General features: G+C 39.7%; 1 protein-coding gene across 7 annotated transcripts in view; it reads left to right on the top strand.

Annotated features, from left to right (window-relative positions):
• septin9b (septin 9b) overlaps positions 1-24,125 on the top strand; it is a 71,891-nt gene extending 47,766 nt beyond the window's left edge. For 5 of the 7 annotated variants that reach the window (XM_069697235.1, XM_069697236.1, XM_069697234.1 and 2 more), the window contains 9 exons: positions 7,494-7,679; positions 11,220-11,348; positions 11,514-11,595; positions 12,061-12,198; positions 15,566-15,683; positions 18,235-18,330; positions 18,585-18,681; positions 21,413-21,464; positions 21,970-24,125. In XM_069697235.1, the coding sequence (XP_069553336.1) occupies positions 7,494-7,679; positions 11,220-11,348; positions 11,514-11,595; positions 12,061-12,198; positions 15,566-15,683; positions 18,235-18,330; positions 18,585-18,681; positions 21,413-21,464; positions 21,970-22,186 (1,115 nt within the window). In that variant the 3' untranslated portion in view covers positions 22,187-24,125. Of the gene's footprint in view, positions 1-6,118; positions 6,967-7,493; positions 7,680-11,219; positions 11,349-11,513; positions 11,596-12,060; positions 12,199-15,565; positions 15,684-18,234; positions 18,331-18,584; positions 18,682-21,412; positions 21,465-21,969 lie in introns of those variants that run through there. The other 2 variants (XM_069697241.1, XM_069697238.1) reach the window with 2 other exon arrangements.
• Positions 24,126-25,046: the final 921 nt, after the last annotated feature.

Here is a 25,046-nt window from a genome sequence, read left to right on the forward strand (position 1 = left end):
AATATTTCCAAGCTGTTTTACTCTTTGAACCCTCTAAACAGAATAAATGGCCTTCTGTAACTGCTCAGTATAATTGTAATCATGCATAGCTAGATACCTAAGCTTAACTGGTGAGCTAATAAAGACACCTAATTAGCTGTCTATTTTATGAACAACTAAAATGTTCGACTCCAAGACAAATAACTATCTTTGAGAGCAGGAGTCATCTCTGAACAGTGCAATGCTCCTCATTTCCTCTCATTAAGCACTATGCATCATTCAGCGTTAAAATATTTTAACCAGTCGGCCCCTTTCCCACTTCATACTTAGTGGTTGTCTGATTTACTGCACTATGGGCTGTGTTAGTCCTCTACCCTATACCAGTTCTTCCACTGCAGCTGTGGATGGATCTGCGGCAGGACCCTCCTTGTTCCCTGTTCATGTTTCTCAGAAATGTTTGGGCTTTGAGTTACGGCTGTGGTCACTGAGTCTGCAGCACTCAAAGCTGCCCAGAGCAGCGGGCTCTCACAATGGTACTCGGCACCACAGCGTTTTCCCTGCTGCGTTGGGATTTGCTTTCTCATTTTGTCAGTCTCTGCTTACAGTTAGATCCAAACCAAGCTCGGTCTTGTTGTGTTTTTCAGCTTGTCACTGTTATTTTAACATGTATCTCATCTCTTTCTGCCCTTTACCTCAGTGGCCCACTATGTGTAGCTCTTTCTCCCGGTCTGTTCTCACTCTCTCAATAGTTTTGAGATGTTTTGGGACAGGTTGTTATCTACACTACCAGAAGTTTCCGAGTGGAAAGCTGCATTTCAACACTGAGCAACACCATCTGCTTTGCTCCACATTAGGCCAGGGGTTGCGTTCCCAGAGGGCCTTCACGAATGACAAGACTGAAAGATGAAGTGGGCCGGTAGCATTCTTCCTCCTTTTTTGAAGTGCCGGATTCGGTTTGTGTCAGCTGCACCAATCATTGACCTCACCGAACCTCAGCGTCTTACACGACAGGGAGTTGTTATGACCGAGAAACACAGTTGGATTTTCAATCAAAGCGTTCCTTTGGCTTTAAAGTACGGATGGGAGATTGAGTGAGAGGGATTTCCTTCTGGATGCACATGACAGCCCAGTGAGAACCTCCTCTATCCTTCTAACTTCCTTCTGTCGACCTCACTCCGTCACATGCCATCATGTTATCTCCATCAAACAGAACACAAGGGAGGATTAAGCTAGCGGCCTGAGCTCAACATGTGTACCCTCGACACTGAAGTCAATGATACCAAGCAAAAACTGTCAAAGGATTTCACAGAGTTCTGGCCTTAGAATTTTAGAAAATTAGTAAGTGTAGATAAACTAATATTAACACTTCTTTGAATGGGACTTTGAAGGGAAAAAGGAATTTGAAGCTAGTACAGTGAATCATGATTTCAAGCATGGCCTCAATATTAGCTGTCATGCCATTTAGCCTAGTCCACCATATATCCACCATGTCAATTCAAACTTGTGACCTCTGACCCTGTTGCCTATGATATCCTTATTCCTGATTGTAGTCCCTCACAGGAATATTTCTCCACTTCTGTGATCAACACACCTGATATTTGGGTGCAGATGATTTAAAGACTTGTCATGTGTTTCTTTGAAGACATGAATGTTGATTGCCAACTCTCAATATCTTCAAAATCTATGAAGTTTATACTGTATACATGAGGCAGTTTAAGTTCAGCTGCATTGTTTAAGCTTTTTTTTGTGTGCAAAAGTTGCCTTTACATCAGTTGTGTTTTTGTTTGTGTCATTGTCACAGTTGAGGTAAGGCAAGGTTATTTTATACTGCATTCCCCTGAATGTATTGGTGCCGCTGCTCGTTGTCAGAAACAGGGCCGCAATTTGGAGTGAGTAAAACTGCAGCAAGTGTTGTTTTGAATTGATGTCGCTGAATCTGTATTTCTTATTTGATTTTTAACCGGACTGTAATCAGAAAACGACTCCCTAAAATTATATTATTATAGGATACAAAATTGTGTATGTTAATCCTGACATGACACTCATGACTGTTAGTCAATCCTTGTGCTGCCTTCTTTTACTGGACCATCCATCCATCTGCAGACAGCAGCAGGCATAAAACGTAATGATCTCTTCCTCTTCTGAGGGAGCCACCACGCAGCCGGTGGAAATGTCATCTCCGGTTTAACGAGAAAATAGAGGAAAGTAACAGAAAAACATATTTTCACACACACACGCGCGCACACACACGCACATACACACACACACGCACATACACGCACATGCACACACACACACGCGCGCGCACGCACACACACACACACAGTGGAAAGTAACGAAAGAAAATACAACTGAACTGCACCAAGATTTGGGGGTTTCACTTCATGGGAACCATGTCTAAAATACAGAAAAAAGAACAGAATTTTCAGATAACAGAACTCGTTTAAGAGCTGTCCGTAATGGTGTGTGAGTGAAAGAACAGACATTATACCTTCTTTTCCCAAAGCTCAATCCCCGACCAGAGTGATTGGACAGAAGGAGGAAAAGGAAAACAAGTTTGTCTTCAAACACCAAATCACATTTACCTAGAAAACATTAAGTAAAATGTTAGTTTGATTTAAAAAGTGTTTTATCAGTAACTTCATTATGAAAAACTAATCAAGATTTGGGTATCCCACAGAGCATTTCATGAAAGGCAGCATTGTTCAGTAGACATTAGACAGATTTTATTTTGAGTAAACAACCTGACTCGTCACTTGTGTGACTGAACATTCAGGGACATCCAGTTACCACCTTGTGCTTTATAAATTTTAAAAAGCCGAATCTATGAGAATAAGGATTTTGGCATTTTGAGTGAAATTCTGTGTGCCTGCTAAAGAGAATATGAACAAACAGTTTATTTTTCACCTCTCATTTCTTTACGATATTGTCCTGCATGACAGTAGCTGGATATTCTGAACAGTTCATCTTGAAGCCAAACATTAGCATTATAGTTGCATGCACATTAAACCTGCAGGATGTCCATGATGAACAGTGTGAATCCAGAACTAAAACCAACTTTAGGTCAACTATGAAATCCTCCCACAAAGACCAGTTCCTAATGTAAAGTGTCAGTCATCAACCGCACCATTAAAACAGTTTGGCTCGAAGTGCACTAATTACATATTTTGTATGAATTGAATCATTTTAGAGAGTTCTGTCTCTGTCTCCTTTACCTCCTGTTTTTATTTCCTCTTTGCAGTATATTCATTATCGTTATTGTTGGGTTCTGGTCTGGAGTCAAACAATAACGCAGAAGAATTTTCTCATAATTTAAAGCAGGGCTGAAAAGTGGTGATGTGGCGTTGTGGATCGATGGAAACTGCATTTCGTCGGGTTTCTCGCAGACAATGGAGGCTTTGTTTCTAGCAATGGTGTGTTCAAATTTCACTCGGTGAATATTAAATGTAGGGTTGGATGTGATATGCCTGATGGGACTTTAATGGAGGGCTTGAGAGGGGAGTGTTGAGTTATGTGTGAATGTAGAGTGGGAAGTTGAATCTCTGTTACAGCAAAACAGAAACTGATATCTGATCGAAGAAGAGCACGGTGTGTTAGCTCTCCAGGAGGATTGGATTACAGGTCAGTGTGAGGAAAAAGCAAAGTGGGGTTGATGCTTCAGGATGGTAGTTATTAATATCTGTCCACTGCATATTTACATGGTACATACTTTTTGCAATTTTAACATTTTGTATTACTCTTCTATAAAGTTTGAGGCAATACAAGACTGAGAAGCAGTTTGTTTTTTCTCGTCTCAACTATACTGGTTAACGAAATGAATTGTGCAGCATTCACTCTCTGACTTTAAGGGTGTTTTCAGACCTACTTTGTTGGTCCGGACAACATGCCAATGTCAGATGCACGCCCGTCAACAAACCAATCAATGTCAAGTATAATGAGACGCAGCCCATATAGGTGGCGATAGAACATATATGTAATGTAAAGTTCTTTAGTGCACTCACAAATATGCAATGTCAAACCAAATGCCAACCCCTCAGAGCCAGAAAAAGCTACTGTACACCAGTTACGACATGGTACTTGTTGTGAAGAATGACCTGATATCCGGGTGTTGGAGTGTCCCTTTAAGTGACAAAAAAACTTTTTAGTGCGGATGTAAACACTGTGGTTTATCTGCTGTGAAGCCCTTAGCAACAAACAGGAAACCGAACTTCTACCAGATAAAACACGAGGAAAAAAAAGATTTTACAGTCCCATATGAGTGACATACAAGCACTTGAATGAAGACACATTTCACCAATAACATAGAACTCAACATATTTTGTTGCATACTGCAGACAACGAATAAATAGCCAGACGTCATCTTCAGGATTGTACAGCTACACAGATAAAAGCCAGAGATAAAACTTAAACCAACTCCATAAGTGCTCTTATTTGAAAATGGATGACAAAAGATGGGAGTAATCTCTTTGATGGGATCTGTCCTTTCATGCAAACAAAAAGCCTGAGCTCATCCCCATTCATTAAACAAAGCTGTGAAATCAGGTAATCCTAAAGTGGTGCTTTTACATGTCATGAGGCAAAAAGAAAATCCTCTGCTTTGAGAATTTTATGTCAAGTGATAATTCATAACATCTGTTTAGAGTTTAATATAGTTGTTTTGGGGGTTTGTATTGATGAAGGAAGATTAGAGCCGTGTCAATTATCTGGATGTGTTTGATCAGCTCTGGTCCATCGTTGCACCAGTTTGGTCCTTTCAATGGGTCTATTTCCCTTTCATTATTCAGTCTCACAGGTTAGATACATTGTTCTTTTTTTTACGCACATGCTGACTCTTTTTTTTTATTCAACAGTTTGGTTTCAACCGTTGAGGCAACTTAGTCATGATTTGAGTCATACGGTATGTTTCTGCTTATTCATAATGAGGTTCGTAGAAAAATGTCTGCTGTGGCAAAGGTTATCAACGCTGTGAAACATCACAGGCTTGAATGCCTATCTGATGAAAAAACACTTTATAACAGAACTGTCATTCATGTAAAAGAGGCGCTTAAATAATTACAGAAAAAAGCAGATGACAACAGCCAGTGAACCTGTAGCTCTTAAAGATTAAAAAGAGCGTACGAAAGAATCAGCACAGCAAATGAAAGTGCCCTGTGAAACTTAAAAGGAGAAGTTAATAGGGTAGATGTCAGATGGACATTTCCAACTCTGGTGCTGCTGTTTGCTCTTCCTTTTTCTCTTGCACATGTGTCTCACACTTGGCTGTTTGTGTGCCGGTTTGCCTCTGCTTCAATGCGACTGTTTGTCTACTCTTGGAGAGTGGCCTTGTAAACCAGTAGGATGGCCTCAGGGGCCTGGCGTGGTCATGGTGCCCAGAAGGCAGTTTGGCTGCAGACTTGGAGTATGTCATTAGAGTTAATCCACCTTCTGTCATTTAAGAAGCTACTGATGCAATCAGAATCAGGGTATCGGAGTTCAGTGTGGGTTTAGCCAAATGACAATTTGTGACACTATGCAAACATTTGCAAACACAGGATAAAGATAAATCAATCCAAATATCTCAGGGTTATTGTGTCACATCCAAGAAACAGCAGCTCTGTGTCGGGTTTCTTGAGGACAGTACTGCTGCATGAAATCAGCTCGATCTCACCAGGATGCAGTACTACCAGAAGGTTTATATTACAGCATGGATTGAATTTTACTCCTAATTACCACGATGTCTTTGTTTTAGATAAAATTATTGTCCTATTTTAAAAGGAAATTGATGACTTGTGGAAATTACTGGGCCAAAACAAAACCTTGTAGGGATCATTTACTGATAGATGATAATGGATTTATTGAGTTATATCCAAGCCACACGTGGTATCTCAGTGCAGTCAGTCAGTCAACCATTAGACTGTCAGGGACTTGAAAGTTAGAAGGACTGACGGACACTGTAGAGGCTGCTGATTCCTCGTGGTCCAAGAAGAGAAGAAGGGTTATTGAGTTCAGATGTATTGGATTTTTAAAGTGTGGACACTGAGATTATGATGTTAGAGCAGATTTGTGTGCATGAACATCACATCATGTTAGTGCCCATATTTGATGTGTGAAGTAGAAAAGTCTATAATCACACTGCACATGCTAATTCATGCTGTTTAATTAAAAGGTTAAGTCTTTTGAGATATAACATTGACTTTCAACCTCCCTCAGTGTGAGACGGCTTCCAGTAGGTCCCTTTAAGAACCATAAAAGCCCCCGCAGTTTTAGAAGAGCTGCACAAAGTGGTTATTAGTGACAGCGTTTCCAGGACAGTCACAGCAAGCCAAAGGAGGGCCTTTTTGTTGTTGTGGAAAATATGGAAAATATATACTCTTAGGATCATCACACGTCTATAATAACCTCCCACTGTCTCCTCTGTTGCCATCTCACAGTTTCCATCTTATTTAAGGGCCCAGGAGGAGAAAACTCTGAGCAGGCTCTTAATATCAGCACGCCCTCTGTCATGTCTGCTCCATTTGTATTCATTGTTTATAGACAGGCTATTACTGTGTAATCTCAGAGAGACAACTCAAAGCACAAAGACTTCTGTCTTCTTCCAGAAAAGCTTTTAGATGTTTTTTTAAACTCTCACTTTTATGTTATTTTAGGACAATAAAAGACCGAAGCAAAACGTGCGGCCACAGGTCGACTATACAGGTCTGAAGTTAGGCCGCTCTCCTAGACAGAGATATGTGTATATGGTTAGGATGGCTGTCGTCATTCAGCTTCAGGTGTATACATCTGTGGTTGTTAGTGTCTGTGACTGCAAACCTCACACACGCACTACTACAAGCTTCTGTCACAGCGCAGGAAATGCTGTCTCCTCCTACATTAAGAGGAGTGAGTCTGCCGCTGCAAGCACACACTAGCACATTTGGCAGAGTGGAGCTGTGTTTTAAGTTTGCTTGTTGCAGCAGTACCTTGGCACACAGCCTTCGTCTTCCAACAACTGATCCTTCTTAAAGTGAGGTAAGCCACAAGTCAGGGTGCTTGTTTTCCTCACGAAGTCTGTTCGTTTTGTCTTCCTAATTCCTTTACAATCATGAAAAAAAAAAAACTAAATTTCTGGTTTCAGCTTCAAAAGTTAAAATTTGTTTTGTGTGCTGGGCTGTTTACATGAGGTGGTTGTTTGTCAATGTTTATGCAGTATTAAGGAGCAGATGTATTCCTGTTCCCCGATGACTTTGACAGTTTGATGACTTTCATGTTTACACATTAACTTGTATGAAGGGAGGTTACTCGTGAATATAAAGTTTGGCATCCTGTTTCACACAGGAAACGTCCTGCTCAGATTAGTATGTTCTCACATCTTGTGTGTTCACAACACCAAGTAAAGTGTGGAGATGATTGATTTGAATACCATGCAGTTGCTTTTTAAGTGATTGCCTCCAGTTTTTGAATTTTCTTATTTAATTTGTCACTTTGGAGACTTTTAACTGCTCAAAAATCACGTCTAGTGCATACGCTTTCTAATACATCTCTTTGTCTGCCTTTAGGGTCAGAGGTCAATCTGAGCCATAGCAACATGTCTGAATCCGCCAAGCCCCACCACCCCAGTCCTCAAGTTAAGGGGGAGAAGACCCAAGGTAGTGACTTCAGCTATGTGGGCATTGATGCCATCCTGGAGCAGATGAGGAGGAAGGCCATGAAGCAAGGCTTTGAGCTCAACATCATGGTTGTGGGTGAGTAACACGCACATCATCATTTGACAAAAAATGTGTGTAATTATCCTTTATGTTGTCTCCCACAAATTACATGGAAATATGGAGGATGATAGATATATTGCATATAAAAAGATAATTATTGGGAGAAAAGATCATCAATCATATCCAACCTGACCTTGAACTTGAGAATGAGCCTGATTATGTCATCATTTTACATTTGGATAAAGCTTTCTTAAACTGACACAGCTGTGTACGAGACAAGTTGGAAGCTGCAATTGCTCCCAAATGTGTTGTGTTTACAGCAGATATTGACTCAAGCCTGAATTCAGCACAAAAACTGGGAACCATTAGAAAAAATTTCAGTTTCAGCAGCAGCAACAACATAAAATGCAGAACAAAGCACGTAACAAAACAGACAGTACAGCCATCAGTACTAAAGTCCACTTTTGGATTCTCACTGGCACATAAATACGACGTAAATACACAACATACGTAATTTGCACATTCTTAAATTGGAGAATTGAACTTGGGTTCATCATGAAACCTCTTATGAGCCGTTTTTTCACTGTGCTGTAAAAATGTAAGAAATACAAACAAAATGTATACGTTTGTATGTGTGGTTCTGAGAGAGTCTGCCAACGCGGTGCCCGCCTCCACAAGGTGTGTGTGTGTGTGTGTGTGTGTGTGTGTGTGTGTGTGTGTGTGTGTGTGTGTGTGTGTGTGTGTGTGTGTGTGTGTGTGTGTGTGTGTGTGTGTGTGTGTGTGTGTGTGTGTGTAACAAACAAACACACTTACTTGAGTGGATAAAAGGAGGCTTGTCAGGCTGAGAAAGTTGCATAATGATGGCGATTACTCTGACAAGCTAAAGCACACACTCCTGTAGGAGCGCCCAGACTTATCTCTGGGTGCACCTGTGTACTCGCATACATGCATATTGGTAAATACACAACAGAAATAAACTTGTGCCCATGCTGTCTTCACAGACAGGCATATCAAAAATGTTTCGTGACAGAGATATATTGCCTCAGCGACATCTCAGTTCATTTGTATATGTTTTATTTATGATTATATTGGCCCGTTAACAGTGGCTATAATCCAGTTAGATTGATTCCAGGCCCTGCCGGGCAGTGTTTTATCCACATGGCGCATGTCAGCGCAGCTCCAATGAAACATCTGTTAGCATGACAAACAAGGACTTGTTGCATAGATGCTGTTCCTCAAAACAGGCATACAGATTTATAGATGCTGAGGAATGAAGTAAATGTGTAAAACAGATCTCTATTTGTGACAAAATGATGAGAATAAGCAAGTAAAGTATGTGAGTAAAACAGCCCTGTCTTTAATCTTTCTCAGATGTGCATCTCACTTTTCATTACTGTTATAGGCAGGCAGCACATTTCTACCGAATGATGACATGTATCGACTTGCAGCGCTCTGACACCGCAAGGATAAATGAAATTTGTGTAGTCAAATGATATAATCTGCAGACTGTATTGGATTATGATAAAAAAAAAAAAATTCATAATAGAAAAGAACAATGATGAGTTAAAACATGTGAGGAAATGTTTTTTTTTTGCTAGAGGGAGATTTGATGTATACTACTTCAGCAATGTATCAAGTTCTTCTTGGTAATGTATTAGCACATACTTGCCAAACACATCATTGGAGGCCTGCTTCTCACAGTGAGGCCAGCATTGACCTGCCTTTTAGGTTTGGCCCGTTAAATTCGGAGAAAAATGTCTCAATCCCTCTGTTACATTAGATGGTGAACATTGTTTTGTGACTAATCAGACACATGGGTGTGAGGCATGTTGGAGATCCTTGTGATATTGTGTTCACCCCTCGCTCATCACTATGACGTGCAGTCGGATAGTTTTTTGTTTTTTTTTGCTGTATCTTTAATTAGGTTTCTTTGCATGACCTTTTCCTAGCTGCTTATTTGAATGAGGTTACGTTTTATAAGAGGTATGTTAAGATAATACAGGATAGAAATGAAATATAAAAAAAATAGATAATTTGTTGTAATTCTCATGAAGTTTTTGTTGGCCAACAAAGTTGTCAGTTGGATGGCCCGTGAGGATGTGAACGATTAGAACAGCTGTCGTCTTGGTCCTATCCCTTGTGGTCTTGTGGCATTCAAACAATGTATTTGCCTAATCCCACCCTTCAGCTAGCTGACCTCAGCCAAATTACTCTGTGTGTGTCAGTAAGACATGGGAAGAAAATGTGAGCATTTGCTTGTGGGTGAACACATACATTTGAGTAGAACACGCATGAAGTGTTTGCAAAAGTGCAAGTGTGTGTGTGTATATGTGTGTGTATGTGTGTAAGAGGTGAGAGAGAGCTGGAGAAGGCAGCTCTGGGTGTCATAGATGGCCTCGCAGCTTGGCAACGCTCCACACACCACTGTGGATGCCCAAAGGGACTGAAAACAGAGAGCAGGAAGCGTGAGGGGTTTTTTTTATGCAAGAGTTTTTTTGTCGCAAAAAAAAATACGTTTTTAAAGTATCTTAAAATTTTAAAACAACACTAACAATCAAGTCAAATAGATTGATCCACTCTTCAGGGTGCTATATTTGTCCCAGTTGTTTATCGGAAGTAAGAAAAAAAAATGGGCTATGTTTCCATGGACGAAACTAAAAACAAATGTCATCGGTGTATAAAAAAAGTTTTTTTTCAGGAAAATGTTCTAACCATGTAGACTTGTCTTATTGATCTTTTGTCAAGTTCAAAATATTTAAATGAAATTTGAAAGCACAAATTTTTCTGGGTTTTCTATTCCAATACTTTAACACAGTAGATAAAAACATAACTGAACATCTTATGTCTAACATGTGTGCACTGTTTAAGACAACTTGTTGTCATGTCTATATGTTGTATAGCAAATGTGGCTCTTTTATAGACAAATAAATACCAAATGTAATGTAATTATGCATTATTCAAGACAAAATTACACTTATTTTGTCTTAAAATACATTTGGAACTAATTGAAAACACAGGTGCAATTATTATAATAGGCACTTTGATACATGATATCAGTTCAGTTGGTTCCCCCTAAGAAAAGGGTTAAACAGATAGTCCTGAGGTGCCTCACTGGCTCCCTCAGCCATGTCGAATTCATGTTTATTTTACAATATATCACAAAGACAACCATGTTCAGGAGAAACATACATTACTGCAGCTAAGACTCTGGAGAATTCATCCCCTGATGGATGAGGTGTGTGTGTGTGTGTGGGGGGGGGGGGTGCGTGCGTGCATGTATGTGTGGTCTATACAATACATTTGTCCTCTCAGCCTCCACGCTTGTGGTCTATTGAGACTCTCACATATGCACACACACACTTACTATAGTACCCATAGGTTCAGGCTAATGTCATGTGCATAGGACATACTCTTCTTCATTTTATGGTGAGAAAAATCCTGGAAGACATTTCTGTGGTTTAGTTTAACTAGGCTCTTGTTTAGAGAGCCCTTGTGACTGTGTAGGGTTAAACACACTGGTCAATATGTTCCTATTTTCTCTAACTGTTGTTTGTTTGTGTGTGTTTTTCCGCTCAGGGCAAAGCGGCCTGGGGAAATCCACTCTGATGAACACACTGTTCAAATCCAAGGTGAGCCGTAAGTCTGTGCTGCCCAACCTGGAGGAGAGGATCCCCAAGACCATCGAGATCAAATCCATCAGTCATGGTTGGCCAAAGTTCATGTTGAATCACTTTCAGCTTATATACATATATACACTAATATGCAACATTTCTTCTTTTTTTTTCTCCTGCTTTATCAAAGTCATTAATTTTTGCTTTCCAAAATAATGCGTCCTATAAAATACTGATTAAATACCCTTTCTTTGTCCAGATATTGAGGAGAAAGGAGTCAGGATGAAGCTCACAGTTATCGACACTCCTGGCTTTGGGGATCAAATCAACAATGAAAACTGGTGAGCTGAGATTTAGATAATCTGCAGGCTGCTGTTGCTGGTTTTAAAATCACTTACTTCACTATATTTGCATGGCTACTTCTTCATTTCTAAGCCTATCAATGTTTAGTGTTTTATTAAAATAATATTGTAATGCTTGCATTTCATGCCACTGACATTCATAAAGATTTGGTAGTGTGACCAATTCAATGTTTGTATAAAGGCTTAATTTACAAAAATGAATCATTCAGTTGGCAAATAAAATGTGTAAAACTCATCTTTAGCCTTACAAGAACAAATAATTATTGTCACTGGATGAATGGATGCAGTATTGTAGAATCCCTACAGAGGCAAAATGACCAAAAATAGTACCATTACTACAATTCTTCAGTTCCTACCATAGACTGAATAACTCTAATCAAAAAGCTTTGATGGTGGACAAATAAAATTGAGTTTTTTATTCCTAAACTCTGTTTCCTTTGTCAGCTGGCAGCCCATCATGAAGTTCATCAATGATCAGTATGAAGTCTACCTGCAGGAGGAAATCAACATCAACAGGAAGAAGAGGATCCCAGACTCTCGGGTGCACTGCTGCATATACTTCATACCTCCCACTGGCCACTGGTAAGATCCAAAATTAAAGAGACACACATCTTTGTGACTAAGTGCCCCACTTTTTCTCTCTCAGCCACAGAGACAAATCAGGCCTTCTGGGAATCTCCCCTGACCCATTGTCTGTCCGCAGCTCTTTAACCACGTCCTTCTGCAGCTTTTCTTTTTCATCTCACCCTCTAATGACCACATGTGGAACTCATTCTCTCCTCAGAGATACTGGAGAATCCCTCGAAGAGTCAGATTTCATAAAGAGGCTGTACTATACTTTTTTGACTGTTCGGAGAGGCAGAGAGATGGTAAAACAATTATCCGAATTCAGAGTGTCTTACAATAATTAAGAGGAATTGCCCGTGACCTCATGGCTACGACATAGAGAGTGGTGTGCATGGTGTGCTTGGCGTTCAAGTGGTTAAGTTGTGAGAACACTGCTGCGAGGCAACTTTCTTACCACCTTTCCAAGTGACAGACCCTTGCACTGCTGCTTCAAATATCTCTGCGCACCAGTAACTCAACAGCTGTCCACTTTGGCGTTCTTTGTATGAGTGGTGTGTGTGTGTGTGTGTGTGTGTGTGTGTGTGTGTGTGTGTGTGTGTGTGTGTGTGTGTGTGTGTGTGTGTGTGTGTGTGTGTGTGTGTGTGTGTGTGTGTGTGTGTGTGTGTGTGTGTGTGTGTGTGTCGCTGTTTGACAGACCCCCTCATCATCTGCTCATGTCGCCACAGCTGCTGCTAACAGAGAATGTGTGTATCCTTGTTCATGTAAAGCACGGCGCAGGTATTGGGGACTCAAGTGGGCAGTGGGCATGCTAACACTTGTGCAATCACAGTCATGTGGATTCCCTGAATGTGTTTGTGTATCATCTCGCTTACAGCTGCAGAGTTCATGCAGTTCAACAATCAAACCATTCTGCTACCTCTTTTATTGTGAATCTGCATTTCTTTGCTCTCTCAACTCCTACAAATGTTATCTCTAAACAGCCGGTAATCAAACTGTCACAACCGCACACGTACTGTACATAAGCAAACATGCAGACTTTACTGAAACATGTTCGTGAATACATGAAAATTCACTCATTTTGAAATCAAACATGCAAACATCTGTCAGGAAGTGGTGTCTTCCTGCAGCCAACCAGAGTTGTAGGTATGAGAATAAAAGAGACATCTGTTGGGGCTACCGTTGTGGCTTGGCACTCTGAAGAGATAAATGTACGTTTAGCAGATTTTCAAATGTGCAAGTTTAGATTTAGGAATTAAGAATAGGTTACATACAGAGCTACAGTACATGCCCAGTTATATTTCTGTGCACATCTTGAATAAACAATGCATTAGAACTCAGTGATCCTCCTACAAATTTTAGCTTGGGTCATGAGAAAATAAGTCCCAACATTTTTTTAAATCGCACTCTGTTATTCTCTTTCTGCTTATTTTCTCTTTTTCAATTCACATTGTAATGCCAGCTGAAGTTTTAATTTGAGGTCTGTTACCAATTACAGAGACAGAGTGCCAAAAGCTTCTGGATGCTTCTGTACAATACGACCAAGAATGACGAGTAGGAAAATGATGACAGAATGAGTTCTTGTTGGTGTTTATCGTTGGAGATGTGCTGCTTTTTTTTCTCTGCTTTTGTTCAAACCTTCTCAAACAACAGTTTGCATTTACCGAGGTTAAAATGTAATTTGAAAGTAATTTCCTTTCAAGTTGTTTCTGTGGTTTCATAAAGAACAGTGCTCGGTGAAGCAGAAATGCTGCCTTGGCATTAGCAGCCATTTCTGATAATGGCAGAGTCAGCCACACTGTTTTCCCTCGGGGCAGTCTTGTTGTTACCTCATTTAACATGTCTTCTTGAGAAAAAGAAGGCCACACTTTGACTCTCATCAACTCCGAGCTGGTTTCTGATCCATTACTGAAAAGGAGGGAAGGGGGAGGTATTTGCACTGTGGCTGATTGTTTGCTCCACATTTCATTTGACCACAGCGCTTTACCATTCTCAATTTATTTAAACATGACTTCAATTTATTTCAACCACAGGAATGGTATAGACGTTGTGAATGCAGGCTTAATGGTACATCTGTACATGCAGGCATACATGTATATTTTATATGTAATGCCCACACAGCATATGTCCGTGTGCAGGGATGCATGTGTACATTTAATCGTGTGCATGTATGCTCAGTCATGCATATGATGCAGCACACGTCTATTTTTACATTCTCATGTATGCAGTTACATAATTATATTCATTTAACATTGACACAGTGATCATCAACCACCAACCTATGTCCTTTGCATTGATATCTCCCCATCTTTCCTCCATGCACTTATAATTCACATTACATTTGTCCCCTGAGCATTTGAACGCATCACTTTCTCTTTACCTTTGTGCTGCTCAGTTTCTCCTTTCCTCTCTCTGTGCTCTCTGTAACACATGCTCACCCACCGTTTCATCCTATTTTGATGGTAACATGTCTGTCAGTCGCTGTGGAGAACTAGCCAGGCCTCTCCTCCAGCTGTCCCTGGGTCTTTGAACCAGGCTGGCCCAGCTTGGTCGGGGCTAATTGGAGAGCAGAGCATGAAGGGAGTCTGTCTGGAGGAGCAACTGGAGGCAACATTGAAGGAAAAAAAAATAGAAACCGAACAGTAGAGTACAGTATAGAGTACAAGGACAGTGCTAATCATTGCCACACAAGGCACGGTCATAACCTGTGAAGGGAAAAGAGGGAAAATTGGTATCGAGTGTAATCGTGTGACAAAAAGGATCCAATGAGGCGAATATTCTTTTATCCAAATTTGCTTTAAGTGCAAGCAGAATATTAAAGACAAATGGAAAAATGAACAATTACTGTTTTATAGATTAACCGTCAAAGTGAATGCGCAAGCTCTCCTTTAATTCACTGAAAACACAGAGTAAAGAGTGTAACAGCCAAAATGGTTTCAGTGAGTATAGAAAAGACAACCATCTGGACATGTTAATGCATTGTGCTGCCAAGGTCAGAAACTAAGGGTGGCCTGAATGTATTGGAATAGATCATGACTGCCCTCTAATGGTTCTTCTGTGTCAATACATCCGTACAATAGGAATTCTCCTGCTGTAACGAGATATTTTCTTTGTGTCATATATGAAAATAAGCATAAACAGTTTGATCCAAGTGAGGTCAGCTTCTCATTATTCTGTTATGCAGAGAAATCATACCAGAAAAGATTTACATCTTAGTATTTCTGAAAAACGATGTAAAAGTGTGTAGTGCACTTTGTTTTCCATATTTCAGTTCTTGCTACTTCTGCAGCCCAGGACAGCTAAATTTGGAGCATACAAACAAATGCATAATTACAGACATGTATATATGAAATAAATTGGATTCTGTCCTCTCTTTAATCCCCAGTCTTCGGCCTCTGGATGTGGAGTTCATGAGACGTCTCAGTAAGGTGGTCAACATCGTCCCTGTCATTGCCAAGGCCGACACACTCACCCTGGAGGAGAGGGAATACTTTAAAGAGACGGTGAGAGTAGTGTGTTTGAGGGTATTCGTGGATGTGCGTTGGTGTTTTGATGACAGTTGTGATTTTCACTCAAAAAGTAAATATGAGTGTGACCTGGTTCTCACTTGTGACAATAATATATTTTCCTGCCATCACACCTGCAGTAGTCTAAAGCAGCTCATCAAAGTATGCTTCAAATAAAAAGATGAAGTGCATCAGTAGGTCAGTCAGCAGATTTATGTCTTAAACACAGGTGTATGTATATGATTAACCACCAGTTGGTAACATATGAGGAGGTGCCAGGCACCACAAACAAAAGCCATCTGGGCAAACCCACACCGTAGCCATCCTGGGAAATACCGTATTATCTCCACAACTGTAAAAAAAAAAAAAAAAAGTAATGCTCATTCCAGATGGAAGCATTTAAGAGCTACAGTATTTATGTAAAGTATTTATTTTCTGAGTGGCGACCCACAACCCCAAAGTCTGGCTCTTTTTTTAGATGTGGAACCTCTGCCCACTTGCCAGCTGAGCAGGCAGGCCCTTCATTACCCGTGAATTACGGGCTGACCCTACAATGAAGCCAAGCTCAATGACGTCTCCACTCTGAAACGTGACTGCAAAGTCAGTTAGAAAGTTGCATTGAAGTAAATGATCAGTTTGACAAATTTTCAGAGGTAATTTCCTGTTTTTGATACTTCATCGAGAGTCAAAGCTCTACAGAGTTTACAGTCTCTGATCATTAGGTGCTGCTAAATATTTTTAGCTGCAGTAGCCTTACTCATCACTTAGCTGCAGACCAACATATTTGATATATATATATAGGCTCAAAATGTTGTACAGACATTTATGGTTCCCAGGTAATGTTTTGTTAAATCCTGGATTTTCTTCCTGTGCCACCATGAGAACATTTTTGGCAACGTTGTCGATAACTAATAGATGGTTTGCAGTATCACATTGGAGGCCCCTGCTTTTTCCTGTAGTGGCATCAGGAGATCAACATTTCATCCGGTCCAATGTTTATTTGCAAAGCAAATCTATAAGCCTCAGCTGTAGATTGTGATCAATGCTAATCAGCAGATTTCAGCATGTTAACACACCAAACCTAAATGGTGAACATGGTAAACATTACCTGCTAAGTATCAGTTTCCCTGCACTATTAGCATGTACCATTAGCTTCATTTGGCATGACCTTGTTTTGGTATATCCTTAACTTTACAATTTGAAATAGCAAAACCCTTTACAAAAAACAAACCGAATTAAGCAAATTTATAAAGAGCCATTGGTCACTTCTTGTTCCTCTTGGGGGTTCGTTATGCTTTTTCTTGGCATATTACAGTCGTCTCATTCTTAGTAAACATACAAGACTCTTCAGTCTGACAGTCTTCCGCTCACAGCGCTCTCCTTCGTATCATGGCTTTCCCTGCAGCAACAGAGTTTTTCTTCACCTGGCTTGAGTCTTAAACAGTTTCTGCTGAATCTCTTCCTCAGTGCGTTTCTGTTGGATCATTTTCAATTCACAGGAGGCAGACAGCCACCTGCTTTCCCTCATCATTGTGTTTATCTCTGCATCTCGTCTTTCAAGATTTCAGACTTCCCTAGCAGCTTTATTCATTTTAGATGGGTGGAAGCACAATGGGTGTCTTGGCTACTAATTTCCCCCCGATGCCCGTAACACTGTCCAATGAGAACAAAGTAGGGACTAGCCCTGGCCCTGGCAGGGAATAGAAGCTGCAGGGCTTGTAGCTGGTTAGTTTTGGTTGGCCGCACATGCTCTGTATGACCCTGAAGATTATTGACTAAAAGCTATTCGTGCCAAATGTTTTTTTTCTCCAATTTTCCCTTCAGCAACTTAACATGCAAACAGGAAAAGTTTTTTTTTTATTTTTTTTTTATTAAATGTTGGGCCTCTGTGTCCAGCTGTGAATGTCTGTTCGCATTCCTCTAACCGACAGTTGATGTGGCTTTTTTTTTTTCGCCGAATTTCACTTGGTTTGCATCCAGTAATGTAACCCTGAGAAAGCTTCCAGGGATAAACAATGAAATGTTTGATCAAGGACCAAGTGGAAATTGTCAAAGTAGTAATTGTGGGAGTGAGCAGTCATTCATTAAAATGACATTTCTCTTAGAAACTTGTCTATTTTTTTGCATCCATGACTAAGTTTCAGTAATTATAAAAACATACCTCCCTCTGGATGTCTTTTTATTTCTCTCAAGTGTCTAACCTCCATGTTAACGCGTCCATGTCAAGGATATTGGAAACAATTTAATTTCAACACTAGCCAGTATAACATAACCAAATGTTTATTTAAGTACTTTATACTTGTATGTGAACAGGATTCAGTGCAAGAATTAAGTGGGTTTGTGTAAAATAGTAATTGATTGATTGATTATAGCTGCCAGTCTGACTTCCTTTTCTTCAGTCTGTCTAATGATGTGTCATCATATAATGGCCCTGCAAGATTATAAAGATTGCTTTAGACTTCAAAAACACACCATATACAGTTTAATATGATTCAGGGTGGCGTTATATTTTTAGTCAATTTTTGTGTCATTGTGCACTGCTGTGTAGATCAGAGAAGAGCTGCGAGCCAACGGGATCGATGTTTACCCTCAGAAAGAGTTTGACGAGGATGCCGAGGACAGGATGATCAATGACAAAATCAGGGTAAGTTCACAGTAAATTCCGATTTTACAACCACAGTAGAGGTAATCCTGCTGTGGCTTTAGCGCAAATGTGTATTTTGCAGACTTAAATGCAAATGTAATTGTTTGGTCTCCTATTTCTTTGGGATATATGATTAACACAAAAAAGTCCTTATAAGGTTCACGATATTGTTCTGTTGGTAAACAACGAAAGCTTGACCTTAAAACAAATCACTGGAAATACCTAAAGCATTTGTGTGTGTTTGCACTCAACAGGAGATGATCCCTTTTGCTGTGGTGGGCAGTGACCAGGAGTACCAGGTGAACGGGAAGAGGCTTCTGGGAAGAAAAACAAAGTGGGGCACCATAGAGGGTAATATACATAAATCCAAATCTGCAGACACATAACATGGCACAGCTGGTAGCTTGTCCTGCTAAATGGACAATAGAAAATGCATCATTAGGTAGATGTGTCCTTACAGTCCTCACAGCTTCACATGTAGCTGCCAGTGTCAGTTAAAGTAGAAACCTTGACGTAATAATATATAACAATGTCCATCTGCATGGTTTAGTCAAACACTAAAATGGCTCATCTCCCATTCTCATAACTGGGTCACACCTGATCCACATCTAACTTCATGCTAATGAGTAACACAGTCATATGTATGCTACCGGATCAGTTACCGCAATGTCCAGCACCAACAAGGCGAAGCAGCTTTGTAAAGAAAGCAACAGATTCTGATTTTAGTGGGTTTTCAACAAGTGGAAAGTTAATGGACTTCAGCTTTAAAATCTAGCCATCTATTTTAAACGTCTGTTGTTTGACTGCCAGGTGCCTGTTCACATAAGTTTCTCTGAGTTTGTTACCGGGGAAGATGTAAGAGACAGGAGGAAAAGATTTACAGGGACAATTATTTGTCCTTGGGGATGACCGGCAGAAATGTAAAACACGCACGTACTGCCTCACAGAGGACACACTTGCATGCAATAACTTTGCAGTTTGCATTTGTTGGCCTCTGCTGCACACTCACACCTGCCAAAAAAGTTCGTAGCAAAGTGAGTGTCCTTATGTCACCCCTGGGTGTTTGTGCATGCGTGTGATCGAGAGGACATCTGTCTGGACGGACAGTGAAAAGACAGCTGAAGGAGGCCTGAATAGGGGACTTTCACTGCTTAACAAACACTGTCTCCTTCTCAGGAAGCCCTTCAATGCAGTCTTCTGTAGAGCACACTGCACTCAAGTTTATTGGCTGTCCTATAAATGTATTGTAACGAATAAATTATCCACAAACAACAAACCATTTAATTACCAGGTAAATGAAAGAATAAGTGTGCATGGGAAACGCAATGCTCACCAGTAGCAGGTCACTAGTATGACCTTCGAATATATTGTAAGAAAGGTTTGAAACTCAACAAATAGCCACATAAATAGGAATTTGTTACACGTCAATTGAAACAAGGTACTGGAATGCAAGACCTGGCCTCTGAGCAGGTAATCAAAAAATAATTTCAAATATTACGATTTATTCATTCAGGTGTTTACCATTGCAATTATTATTTTACTTTTGGATGATTATTTGATCCTTAGTTAATCTCATAAATGTGTACAAAGAGAACAAGACTGTTTTTCCTCCTCAAAAGGTGGCATTTTGTACTTTTAGTCTTTTAACCTAAAGGTGGCTACTGTTCTCTCAGCAAGCCTTATGAAATCAACACAGAGTTACAAGGTGAGAGAGGTGAAGCACACGTACTGTGGGACAAATGTAGTGTGGTCCAGCTGAAAGAACAATAGCTCCATTCTAGTAAAGCCAAATGGAAGGAGAGAGGGAACATGGAAAAGGAAGAGTGAGGAGGCTGCTGCGCTGCTGGACATGTCGGCACCGACATCATAAATTAGGCCTCTGAGGAGAAGCCAGAACTTAAGTCCCCATATATCACAAGTGGAGAAGAAACTGTTTGTTTTCAGAGGTCGAGGGAAAAGGGAGTAAAGTAGGAATGCATTTAAATTTATATAGGGATTTCTAAATGTTACCCCAGGAGCAGAGATTGTAGATAGCAGCGGTGCAGCTCGTTACAAGTTAGTAGCGTGCTCTGATGCCGCTAATCAGCACTCACAGACCCAGGAGTTATTCCACTCTCCTCCTTTTCAAAGAGAATTTAATTTCCTGCCCTGGATTTCAAAGCTTTACATAAATAGCACCCTCCTTTATTTCATTTTCACCCTTGACACAATCTATAATTCAAACATGTGTTAGCTCGACTGGAGGCACCAGCAGCTTGTCATAGGGAGTTTGTTAAAACGTCTCACTTAAAGTTCTCCAATATAGAGGAGAGCTGGGATGTATGAAATTACTCCAAAGTGGAGGAGTGTGTTATCTTGGCTTAAGAAAATTGCTGGAGATGTCATGCTAGAGGATGCCCTTCAGTTGACTTGAGAGTAACACTGACATCGTGTGGTGTTTATAAGGTATCACAGGCTGCTCTGGACTAGAATTTTGTATGGTTTTCTAAGCTTAGTAACCCTCCAAGCTGTGGTGTAAAAAAGTAATAAGACTTATTTACAGTACTTATGAGTATTAGGGCTTTTCCGTTTTGATGTTTCTGACAACTTTCACTTTTACTCCATCACATTTCCTAAATGAAACATATACTCCAGAAAATTTGAAGAAAATTGATAGCCTGATGGTATAGACTACACACAAGCAGGTCTGGCAAATCAGTGGTCCTGATTTGCAAAGTTAAATCAACAGTTAATCACCTTAATGTGCAAATTTCTGCCCAGGCATGGCACATGCAAGCGACTAGTGAACACATGTAACTGAAAAACATTGATCCTATTTTAACTTTTAGCAACAGTGGCCACAATTAAAGTGTCACAGTGTTGCTTTAAAAGAATAAACTTCAAATTGCTTAAAAGTCTGACCATTTGCTTTTTCAATAATAGCATTGACTTTTACTTTCAATACTTTTAAGATGAAAAAAAAAACTTTTGAAACTTAGCTACAGTCATTATCAGGTACTTTACTCAAGTGTGGCCTTCAGATAATTTATACACCATGTAATTCAACTGTTTCTTCTTATGTCTCCTGTTCCTCTCTTTGCAGTTGAGAACATTGCACACTGTGAGTTTGCTTACCTGCGAGATCTCCTCATCAGGTAAGCCTCTATGAACTTTGAAATTTTAGAGAATTTTATGATATGTTGGGGCCTCACAGGAGCCTTGTTATGGACTGAGGCTCCTCCTCCACCAGAAATAACTCCCGTTACCTGTAGAGGTGTTGAAATGAATTGGAAACATCCATGACTCTAAAAAGTTTCACTTCCCTCCTGAAAGAAATACAAATAAAATTCCTGTCAATGTTTTGACTGCTTTCAAAGACAGTGTCACGCCAAGCATTTCTTCTTAAGTCTTTTCAAGAATCTTTGCATTTATTTTGTTTGTTATTGGTCTGTGCCTTTTTATTCAAACCGCATGCAAACAGCTACAATTGCTTCACCTTAAAATGACCATGGATAGCAAAAAAAAATTCAACAAACACACTGAAATTGATGGTGACCCTTACCTCGAAAATAGCTGAGATAATGTAAGACAAACTTGTACGACTTTCCTGTAAATCTTGTACTACTTTCTGACGTTGTAATACTGTCGTCTTATCTGCAGGACACACATGCAGAACATCAAGGACATCACAGGCAGCATCCACTATGAGACGTATCGCGTCCGTCGGTTAAACGAGTCCAACGTGCATTTCAACTCTCATCCGTCTGACCATCCCACTATTCAGCCAAAGGCCAATGGTCAGCCCGAGCAGCAGCCCAGCGCCGTGCAGGCCAACGGAGTGGCTCCTCAACACGAAGTTTCGTCCCATGAGATGTAGAGAGTCTAGTGTGCAACCAAATTCATGATATCAAGACACAGCCAGGCACAAAACATACACACACGCATACAGTAAACTCTGTTTACATGAAAAAAAAAACAACAACCCATAAACACCCCCCCCACACACACACACACACACACATGCTGTGAAGACCATTTTTATTACCTAGAAGGACTGCCTAACTACAGCTTTTAATTTATCAGGAAGTTACAAGACACAGGATGGAAAGTAAATCCTTAGATTTTCCTTCCATGACTTGTTTTATTATCTTTTTTCATTATTACAGTTCTGAGCAAAATCCCATCCTCACTGTGACCCACATTTTGCATACAACTCCTGTTTGTTTTATTTTTTTAACAGCACAACCGTCCAGATCAATCTATATTCAGGATTGTTTAGCGTAAACATTTAAAGTTGTCAGGTCATGGATGATCAAAAATAAATCCACACATCTCGTTACTGAGCTTTGGATGCAGGATTTGTTTTAGTGCATCAATGGACTGCACTAGAGTACAAAATAGAATACATGTAGGTTTTAGTAACTCAGTAGTGAAAGGGGTTATGAGCAGACTCGATGAGTATGATTGAAAATACTATCCAGAAGAGAATTAAAAACTTGTTCTGTACAGACAACCCTTGTATCTTAAGTTGATGGGGTTTAGCCATCCAGGGCTGTCCAGATAAGGAGAAATGACATATTTCAAAATAAAGTACAGCATTTGGGATGATACTCGAGTAGATTTAAACTAGAAATAACTGTGCCACTGGCCTGGCCTACTTTGTGTTGTGGTGTATAGTATTGTATAGTTATGAGGTTAGTAGGGATAATTAGATTAGGTTTATAGTATTATGGAGAAAGTAAAGATATTGTTGACACCTCCGCATTGTAAAATTAAAAGGAAAGCAATAGCAGTGCGGAGCAGCTTCCGGAGAAATAAGTCCTCCTGTAATTTTTCCGTTGTGTTACGATGTTTTGAAAAAAAAACCTTGCCAAACCATGCCGTCTCTTTCTATATAATGCCAATGTTGTGTAATTCAGTCATATGTTGCATTTTACATTGTTCATTTACTGTTGTATTTTTATTCCTGATATTCATGTTCTAAAATTATTGTGTAAGATGGGGGATGCAACTGTTGTCCCAAGCAGCTGTTTTGTCCATGTTTTTCTGACTGTAAACCGAATAAAAGTCCATTTTTCTGTTCTAAAGAGAAGCACATACAATATATAGAGTTGATTTATGAATAGGTATTTATGTGTATGTTTAATGTAATCAATTTAATTCCGCTTTCAGTCCTTCCAGAAGTTTGTTGCAGCTCTTAAATAGTGATAGCTTTAGACCATGTTTGTTTTTTCTATTGTATCCTTTTTGTGAGACTGCACTATATCACCGAATAACTGTACCCATTAATAGAGTGCAGAAGTGGTCTTTTTTTTTTTTTTTTTACATTAAATATTGATTAAATCCTGCAAATAGATGATGGTAAGAATAGTGACATTTACCTTGGAAGCATAAAGCATTTTGTCCGAGGCAGACATTTCCGCTACATCTGTGAGGAAGGATTTGTGCCTAAAAATCTGAAATGGCAGAAAAATTACCTAATGTCACCACATTTCAGCAGCAACTGAGATTTTTTAATATTTTTGAAAAATGTGCGCCTTCATTAAAGCACAAGTGATATTTTTTTTAAAGACTACATCTAAATATATCATTCTAATTTCCACAGGAGATTCTACATTTCAGGTCAAAGCAAAACTATTTTCCATACAAGAGATATTAAATTCAAAATGAAAGCTTTTGTCTTTTACCCAGAGAAAATGATTGGGTTATACTTTGTTTACTGTTGTATAGTTATTGTGTAATTGGTCATAGTATTATAGATCAAGGTTTTATCTTTGATATGCTATCTCAAAGAATAAAGATTGATATTTTTATTGTTTAAAGTTGATTGTCTTCATTGTCAAAAAGGTGGAACTGAAGAGGGGGGGTGACTGAGAGCTGATGTTTCTCTTTATGGATAATTCCCAGAATTAAATTAATTATATAAATTCTAATTTAAACTAATTAAATATGTTCTGAAAACATGTCAACATTTCGTCAGTTGTGGAATAGGATTAAAATGACGGTGTCATTTAATGGGATCAGAACATTACAGTGCATCCTGTTTTGAAATATCACTGACACAGTCTTTCAGATCACACCTCATATCCAAATCTTTTTCATCATTTCAAACAAATGCATATCTTACATTTTTTACTTAGGTATCATTGTTTTAATTAAGATGGTGTCAATCATATTGTTTACTGCAGACCTTAAGAGCTGTGTTTTTCAGTGTCTTGTTTCACATCACATTTGACTGAGCCAATAAACAAACAATTTCCTTATTTACTTGCTGGTAAATAGGTGAATAAACATATTGCACTATATACGTGCTAATAGGCAACGATGAATTGCAAGACTGTATCAACAATGTGCGCAATTTGACAGCTGCACTTTAACATGCACTTTACCACTTCATTGTCTTGAGCACAGTTCACAAGGGTCAGCAGTGATGTAGAACAACATGCAGCACCAGAGATCTAACTGAGGGGAATGTGACTTTGCAGTAGCACCACACCATGCCCACATAGCACTGGTTTAACAGGGCTTTTCATTTGCACCTCCTGGCACACTTTTACTCAACCACCCTGCCGATTTTAATGTGTTGACAGTGCCTCTTGTCGAAGGTCGTTGTCATCCTTTCACACGTCAGAGTTCCTGCTGTGGCTTTGGCTGCTGTCTCTGTCCATATTCCTCTGAGCTGAGGACGACACTGCCACAGCGACAAATGACAAATGGGAATGCGTAAGACAATGAAA

This window comes from Brachyistius frenatus, unplaced genomic scaffold (assembly GCF_029030835.1).
Source record: "Brachyistius frenatus isolate BFR_SWC_R1_liver_20210118 unplaced genomic scaffold, ASM2903083v1 Contig_23, whole genome shotgun sequence".
Lineage (NCBI taxonomy): Eukaryota > Metazoa > Chordata > Actinopteri > Embiotocidae > Brachyistius > Brachyistius frenatus.